Here is an 8,888-nt window from a genome sequence, read left to right on the forward strand (position 1 = left end):
TCCAGGGCGTCGGGAGCCCTTGAACCTCGCCGCTCCGGCTCTAGGCTGTCTTCAAGAGCTCCTGGAGGCCGCCGGTCACAAACCAGGTCTCCGTCAAGACACCGCCGCTCCCACAGTGGCCCCAGGGCGTCAGCATTCCTTGAACGCCACAGCTCACTCGCCTCCAGGGACCGCAGCGTCCACCGACAGCTACTAGATTCCACTGGAAGTGCCAGCGGGACGGGCACGCGCCAAAGCAGGAGCCGCAGCCGATCTGGAGGGCGCAAGGCAAAGCGAACCACGTCGTCAGCGAGAGTGGGAGCGACTCCAGCCAGCACCCCGCCAAGGACAGCTGATTAAGTCTTTGTAGAAAATAGGAAGACTGTGACAGAATTCTTTCGTTATGAAGAGGCAGTGATTTCAGTACTTGATATGTTACTTTTTCTTATGCAGGACGTTAACTTTGTTGACCTAACGGTCATAGAGGAGAAGGATGATGACGACAAGAGTAACAATGAAAACGAGAACAATAGACGGTTCCCGCTGTGCCCATTTCAAGAAGAATTCAGGAAATCGTCACCGGAAACAGTTCTGAAATTACGGTAAAAACTAGTGCAAATGAACCTTCATAGTTACATGGACTTCCTGGAGGTCATCTAAGTGAAACTGTACAGTTAAATAAGAAAAGTAGGCGGACTTTTCATACTGGTTCCGGTCCCGATTTCCTTACTTCTTCTCGAAACGTGCAAAGCGGGAACCGTCTATTGTGGAGATGACAGCAAAAGCACTGTGAATCAGACTGAACCAGCCAAAGAGAATGAAAAGAAACAGACACCGGAAGAAATTTTGAAGGCAGCAATGGAGTACACTAAAGGTGCTTTGGACACGAAAATGGCTACCATCCTCATTGCAACGCTTGCTGACCTGACGGGATCTGACCGGGTGTCCTGGGATGATGTTTGTGGACTTGAAGAAATCAAGGACACCATAGAGGTACATGCTTGTATATTATGCTGTTTTGTTTATGTTTTCTTTCTTTTTTGTTGTAAACTCATCCAATTTCAATTACTTATCACAGATAGATGTCGTAATGCCATGGGCAAATCCTGCCCGTTTCACTGGACTCAGGTCAGCTTCGAGAGGTATTTTAATGTATGGACCGCCGGGTACAGGCAAAACCATGATTGGTAAGTCAACATTTGTTATAGTATTCTGTTTTGTCACATGTAAGTAGAATGTATCAAAGTTCCAAATGTTGCATTTCATTTTATTCATTTTGTTTCAGGGAAGTGTATAGCCTCGCAGATGAAGGCGAAATTCTTTAGTGTCACAGCCTCCTCTCTGATTACAAAGTGGGCTGGGGAGGCGGAAAGAGCAGTGAAAACATTATTTCAGCTTGCCCGGTAAGTTAAGATTACTTGTTGTTGATCTTGGCGCAATGCGGTGGACTTAAGACCACAGTAACTAAATGTGCTCTCTCTATGGTTGTTCTAATTTTTTATATCTATCTTAATTGTATTTGAATGCAGTGCTCTCCAACCAACTATAATATTTATCGATGAAATTGATGCTCTACTTGGTGTTAGAAATGACAATGAGAAGGCATGGGAGAGGCGAGTCAAAATGGAATTCCTCACCGAACTGGTATATGCTTTTGCCTCTATTTTATTAAACAGTTAGCATACTGCTGTAAGTATCATTGGTTATATATTTGTAATAATTTCAACCTCTTTGCAGGATGGCTGCACAACTAAGACAAGTGATAAAGTGCTGTTTATTGGGGCAACCAATCTCCCCAAGTCGATTGACTCTGCCTTCATCAGAAGGTTTACCACACGGCTGTATGTGCCACTGCCGCAAGTAGCTGTAAGTCCTTCCTTCCTTCCTTCATACCATTAAACTGTGGTCCTAAAATCATTCACATTATAATGAAATGCTGTCTTTTTGAGGACCGAAAAGTAATGCTCACCAAAATCATGTCCTCCACTGAAAATTCATTATCTGAGGAAGATGTGGAGAAAATAGCAAGAGAGACAGAGGGCTACAGTGGTTCAGATCTCAACCAATTGTGCCGCTGGGCCTCCAAAAACTACACAAGGAAGTTAAAGCGTGACTCACGTGGAAGATTTGTATTTCCAGAGAATGTAAGTCCACCAAATTTAAATTTCTGAGAGAGTTAATTGCATGTTTTGATTTTTAAGAACCAAAAACCACATGTGTGGAAAATGACCTGTTTCTTAAAAAGAAAAGTATATCCATGCGCAGAATTCGGTTCTTATTTTATACATGGTTTAGGGTCAACTTGTAACACATCCCTTGGAGTAATCAGAATTCAAATTAGTGTACTGATCCTTTGAAAAATCTCCAGTAGGTTAATTTTATTCAGTTCAAGTAAAACAGAAAGACAGGGCAGCCCTTTCTTGAAATTTCAATTCTCTTTCATGCTCCACAATACTTCTACTTGACCTCCTGCTCTCTAATCTCTTCATACTTACTTGCACAGATTAGTTTATTATTGCCTCACCACATGTTGAATATTTTTTATTTTGTAGGATATTCCTGTGGACGTCAACGATTTCATGGAGGCATTAAAATCAGTAACAAGGACAGTGCCAAAGAAAGTTGTTGACGACCTGGAGGCCTATAGCAAAGGAAGCTAAAATTTTGGGTGTCATTGTTCTTGGTTGTTTTTGTTTTCAACTATTTTCTCTTCTGAGTTGTCATATTGTTAAATTATGTTGATTATAACACAATAAGAGTTCTGAGAATAACCTCGTTCACCAAAGGCATTGGAGCTGTTTAGTTTTCTCTTAGCCGCGTACCGCTTGGTATTTGTTTACATCTGTACTCGCCACAGTAATTCAATTTGAAAAGACAAAAAGTATGTGAATCGTTTTGTTAAGTTCATAAGCGTCTCAATGTGTTCGTCGCCTTTCTACCTGTTAGTAGTTAGAATTATACCTACGAAATGTACCAGTAGCAGGTGTCAAATTGTTCTGACATCAGTACAACTCATACTTAAGATTTACCTATGTCTCCATGGTTACTCACCTAGAGATTTTATGTTCTATTAGGATTGGTGGTTGCTTCATTTTTGCAATCCTTGTAGTATTCTAAGGGCTTGTCCACGCGTTACGGACTGACGTTTGGGAGCGCTGTTTTGTATTAAATCGCGCCTAGACCGAAGACGCGATGACATTTGGAGTTCGCCCCAATTGCATCTGACAGCAAGAAAAAGTACCTTTCTAGAGACGTATCCGCATCTTTTGTATCGGAAAAAATGGCCACGCAGTTAGGCCCCAAAGTGAGCGTTACGGACTGACCAAAAGTAAACTTGTGTTTTTCTGACACGTACATTTGACCGGATTGCTCTAAAATTACAAAAGATATCAGAACGTCCAAAATTACGTAAACTAGACCTCAGAGCCATGTATCTAGTGCATCAACTCGTTTGTTTTTATCTCATTCCGTTCCATACTTGTGCCCGGGAAAGTGCGTTGTTACGGACTGACAGGAAAACGTTACGGACTGACACTAGCGATTTTGGATTGGAAGAACTATATATTTGGAGTTCATATCCCGCTTGGAACGATCTGTACTCAGTACTATGGCTAAAATCGTAGTTGAACTATAGTTTTACAATAATTTTATGCAGTTAAACTACAGTTCAAGTGCAGAAATTTGGGGAAAAAGGCGGAAAATGATGAAAACTAATAACAAACTGCAGTTTAACTAGCTTCGAACTGCCAATCTTCAAATCAGACGCAATTCAAAAAAAGAGAGACACTTGCAGCTAGACTTCGCTACGCTTAATCCGAAAATGTAACCACTTCTGTTATTTGACAATGTATTTCGGAGTATATTCGATTATAAGTGACTATGCCTGGCCCGCAAGCCGTTGCCCCGGGCTAAGTCACTTATAATTGAATATACGACGAAATAAATCTTTGAATGACAAAAGTGATTACATTTCCAGATTCAGCATAACAAAATCAAGCTGCAAGTGATTTTCGTTCTTTTTGAATTGCGTCTGATTTTAAAAGAAATCGGGGCGTTGCCAGCTCATGCGCTTAAAGCGGCTCAGAAGGTCTATAGATTCATTTCAAGTCAGAAAATAACAAAACATAACATATCACTTTTAAAAAACCTAGAATATTAAAATATTTGGTGTAGAAAATAGGGTACTAAATTATTTTGAACAGCGGGGGGAGGGGGGCACCACTGCCTCCCTGCCCCTCGCCTACCAGACACCAGTGTGAGCATACGCGTGAAAACGACTGAATGGTAGTAATTGGTTTAAAATCGATGGGAATGAAACATTACCTTTGCTCCCAAACGCTGTGCCCTTTTGTACGCTAGTTTTGGGTCCGCAGAGACGCTCGACCACGTGCCGTCTTCCGCTGTTTTGCCCGTTCGACTTCTTTCCTCGCCCTGTCTTTTTCTAACAATTCCTGATAGTCACCTCTAACCCTCTTCCGCTCTCTGTACTCCCGAACGCTTTCTGCCGCTGTCTTCGCCATTGTTTACAATGTCTCAGCGCAGTGGTTATCGGAACTGTTGTGACGCGCATGAGAGGAAGCGAATCGTACCTGTGCTGCCACCAGCAGCCCTCGCCGGACGCGCGTAGTCCCGATTCGTAGGTGGTCAGTCCGTAACATTGTTGATGGTCAGTCCGTAACGAAGCAAGCGGAAGCAAGTTCTACTAAAAATGTCAGTCCGTAACGCCGTGTAGCTCCTAAACTATCGGTACGGCAAAAAAGGTTTCGAGTCATTTTTTGTTTGTAACGATGTACTAACGTAGGATCTGAAAGGAATTTGCTCAGGGTTTCGTTGCGTTCGCTCAAAACAAGTAAACACATGTTTTTCGTTACGGACTGACATTATTTGCTTTTAATATATTTTCGTTTGACATTTTCGGGCAGAAAAATCGGGGCAGGTTCACTTGTGAAGCGATAATGGGGCACTAGAAGGGTCATCCATAAAAGACACAGCAAAAAATCCGGTAAAATAATTCGTCCTCTACCTAATTTTAGCATCTGAAAACCGCTTTCTCATCTAGCTACTTTGGCAACTTTTAGAATGTTTGGCTTTTCGTGACTGTGGCAACTCGAGTAGCACCAATATTTCGAAACTAACGCCGGAATAAGAAACTATGGTTCATGTAGTACAGACTAGGATTTTGCACGGAGTGAAAATTTTAATTTTGAGTTGGACTCTCCGGGTTGACCGTTACGTGGACAAGCCCCTAACCAGTTCAAGAATTTTCAGATTTATCATGCAACATAATTAAAAATAAGTATTAAAAAAATTGAGCTGCCTACATGCTCAAAAATTCTAGCACAACTCTTTTCTTCACTTAGGATTTTAACCATCCTTTTTGCTTTTGTGCCTTGAGTCATTGTTAAAGAGCAGCTACATTTCACTTGAGCTTTTCGCTCTTCTATTACACTTTGCATGTTCTATAAATTAGTTTTGAAGGAGTATTGATTCATAGATATTCCATTTATAACTGTTGTTTTATTTGCCCTCTTTTTCTTTAACTACAAACTTTACATAAATAATTCTGCTCTTAAATTTAGTATAATCATACAGTTATAGAAAATTCCTGATTGCATGGTTGTAAGGTTTTGAGGTATTCCATCCGATAAAATACGGTACATCTCAACAAGACATTGAAATTGGATTTCAGGAAACATTTTTCAAACATCTGACTACATGCATCCACTTTCATTCAATAAATACAATCTCTTATTTTAATGATGAACATGCTATACCACAATTAATGTACAATTTCCACTACTGGCATAAACACCATGAGCAGTTCTTTATGCTGTGGAATCTTTCAAACTGAAATTTAGTACGAGGTCTACAAATTTCAGGGTACCTTAGGGGTCACTCCTGGACAACGAAACGCTTGGTGCAAATCCTGGCAACTACCCCTAAGGGGGTGAAAGGGGGTAACAAAGAAATAGGGGTTGGTTTCAAAACAAGGATTTTTTTTCTTTTATAGTCTCCTAAGGGGTAACTCGTGAATGTAATAGAGCCCTCTGGGCGAAAATTTTGTCCATTTCACTCTATCTTGCACCGTTTAGGCACTTTTGGTTATGGAGTAGCAAATATGCTGCAAACTGTTCTGGGACAATGCACGATAAGTATCACTTAATTCCAGATGGCTCCAATAAAAAGTAGTTACAACTCCAACCCTTAAAATAACATTGAAGGCATTTAAGTGTTCTGAATGTAACACTTTTACGTTAGTCGGACATAAATAGGTCTTCTCTTAAATTTAGCATCATCATACAACTAAAGAAAATTTCTGATTGCATGATTGTGAGATTGGTAGGTATTCCATCTGCTAAAATACGATACATTTCAACAAGACATTGAAAACATTTTCTACTCATTGCAAATTTTGAAGCCTGATACCGTGTCATGGCATCTTTACCACAAACACAATCTGACACTATTGGTGTAACCTTGGCAGTACAGTTTTTAAAATAATTGGAGAGCAGTAGACTTTCACTAGCCAGAAAACTTGTTGCACCCAAGGACTTCTTCAGACCACTGTTTTGCAGCATGACATCAGCAGAAACACATTCATCATAAAGTTTGGAACAATAATACAATCTGATTTCAGAGTCATCCACAGCTACAATTCCTTTGAGGGATGTGGATACTTGAGGGAAGGACGACATGTAATCAATGCATGAAGTGTAATGCTTCAAGACATTAACTTGAACTAAGCCAATAGAAATTGAACCCAACAATTTCCCCTCTCTGATTTTAGAGACATGACACATTGATTTCATTACTCTGAATATGGTGTATGTCCAAAATGAAAATACTATGAAGGCAGCATTAGGTTCAACTTTCAAAACAACACTCAAATGGTCAAAACTGAAATTGCATTTCATTTTACACAGAGTGAGGAATAATTGATTTCCTGCAGACAAGTCACAAGCAGGCAATGTAAATGGTGAAACAGTTAAAATGTTGAGGAATTTTTCAAAGCAACATTTAGATAGGCCAGTGACATATTTAAATGCATCATTAGTCATGCTGTTACAAGAAAGAAGAGGGACACCCAGGGGCCTGGGAAAATCCTGTACAGTGCTGTTCTGTGGATGAAACTGCGACATATTTTCTGCATCTGGATTGAACTTAACTTCTTGTTTGACATCCATCTCCTCCCAACAATCTCCATCTGTGGTAAGTATTCCAGCATTGATGTCGACCACTGATACCTGACATCAAAGGAGAAAAACATGAAGCATGGTACTATATTAGAGTGAAACTTTAGCAAAAATTAGTTATGGTAGTAAGAATGCAGGAAAAATTATGAACTTACTTCAGACTCATTAGTACTTGTTGAAAGGCAAGCTAGAGTATCTTGTGTTGGAATATTGAGGGAAGGGACAGCAGACTTCATCAAGTACTTAAAACCTGAAAAAAAAACAACTTCAGAATAAATAATCACGGTTTGAGGATAAACACTACACACACAATACAAAAAGTTATATGAACTTGCCTGATGGCGCTGTGATATAGTCACTCTCCTTGAAATGCTTGCTGCATACTTTAGCAGATTGAGATGGTGGCTTGGACCGTTGAATGGAAGCCTGCCACAGTTTCCTCATATATTCATTTTTCGGAAATGCATGAAAACGCAAATGTTCCCCACCCTTTCTCCACTTGCCTCCACAATGAGGTACTGAACAATAGTGTACCATTTGCAGCAACGCAAACCAACTTCATCAGATTTGTTCTTCTTGCTTGAGTGAAGACTATAGGTTATACGGCTCAATTATAACATATCTTCGGTGGTAAAGTAGTCGGTGGGCGGAGTCATTTCTTTGACTGATTTGCATCATAATTATTTATTGGTTAATGGTGCGCATGTTTTTCTTAAATATGAACGATACTGAACAGAATAAAATTAGTGCAAAGACAAATATTTTCAGGTTCCGTGTTTGTTTACGCACAACACATCGAATAAGCAAACTTTGACTATTCGCAGATTTACAGAAGAAATCTATAGTATGAGAAGTTCGTTCGTTGTGGATGGAAAAAAGAGAAGAGACTTGTGGACGAGTGTAGGTTGTGGATGGCTGTGGGCTGGGGGTGAGGCATGAGGCATGGCGCGTTTTTGAGGTTGGTAGAAAAGTGGAATCATCCGACAGACTTACGGACGATGGCACGATTTATAATAATTATTAACTTCCAAGAAAGCAATATGGTCCGTCTGACGAAAGAATAGCACACCGACTGGCTGAAAAGCGTGGTGAAGATAGGGGCAACTGTGTTGTTCTTTCGTCAGTACGACTATACAAATAGAGAAGAGTTTAAGAATTTCATGTGATAACTGTAAGATGAATCGGAATACCCTCTTGTCAGCTATTGCGTCACTCATAACGCCGAGCAAGATAGAAGGTTAGTCGTTTTCTGTATCTCGTAATCTTTTAATACCGTCGTTCAGTGTTTCTGTTTCTATCAAACTGCAGTTTAGCTGCTTAGTTTAGGTGCTTGTGTGAACTTAATCCTTACGTCATCATTTTTTTCACCTTGTAGATTTTGATGAGAACGGGGTCATTTCTGCAGAGGAATACATCTTACAGCAAGAGGGAGAAAACTTGGTCTGCGGGAGCGAGTGAGAGCGACAGCCGGCCCGCCGGCGGGCGCTGCCCCGCCACCCCTACCACGGACCGCGCCGAGCGTGGTCCGGGAGGCCAGCCAACGAGTGCAACTCTACTCCTGGAGTGCCTGGAGCCTGGAGGCCCTGGAGAGGCCTTTGCTAGCCTTCAGATTAAAACTCGGTGCACTTTGAATCCCCCGGTCCTTATTCTGAACTAAATTGCAGATCAGAAGTATAATTTTATGTATCTTTAGTGTTTTTTGGCCAAATTCCACTA

General features: G+C 40.7%; 2 protein-coding genes across 2 annotated transcripts; one reads left to right on the forward strand and one right to left on the reverse strand.

The window, feature by feature from the left end:
* Nucleotides 1-837: 837 nt before the first annotated feature.
* LOC113213316 (fidgetin-like protein 1) lies at nt 838-2,236 on the forward strand. The gene is made up of 6 exons (XM_052263557.1): nt 838-972; nt 1,058-1,166; nt 1,265-1,382; nt 1,509-1,581; nt 1,660-1,845; nt 1,929-2,236. The coding sequence occupies exons 1-6, from the start codon at nt 838-840 to the stop codon at nt 2,148-2,150; spliced, it is 843 nt and encodes a 280-aa protein (XP_052119517.1). The 3' UTR covers nt 2,151-2,236.
* Nucleotides 2,237-6,233: 3,997 nt separating this feature from the next.
* LOC127748762 (uncharacterized) lies at nt 6,234-7,437 on the reverse strand. Its single transcript, XM_052263563.1, has 2 exons — nt 7,328-7,437; nt 6,234-7,223 (listed from the first exon to the last, which is right to left on the reverse strand). Exons 1-2 carry the CDS (start codon nt 7,406-7,408, stop codon nt 6,234-6,236), a joined length of 1,071 nt encoding a protein of 356 aa, XP_052119523.1. The 5' UTR covers nt 7,409-7,437.
* Nucleotides 7,438-8,888: the final 1,451 nt, after the last annotated feature.

Source organism: Frankliniella occidentalis, unplaced genomic scaffold (genome assembly GCF_000697945.3).
Source record: "Frankliniella occidentalis isolate FOCC.00 unplaced genomic scaffold, Focc_3.1 Scaffold2, whole genome shotgun sequence".
In the NCBI taxonomy this organism is placed as follows: domain Eukaryota; kingdom Metazoa; phylum Arthropoda; class Insecta; order Thysanoptera; family Thripidae; genus Frankliniella; species Frankliniella occidentalis.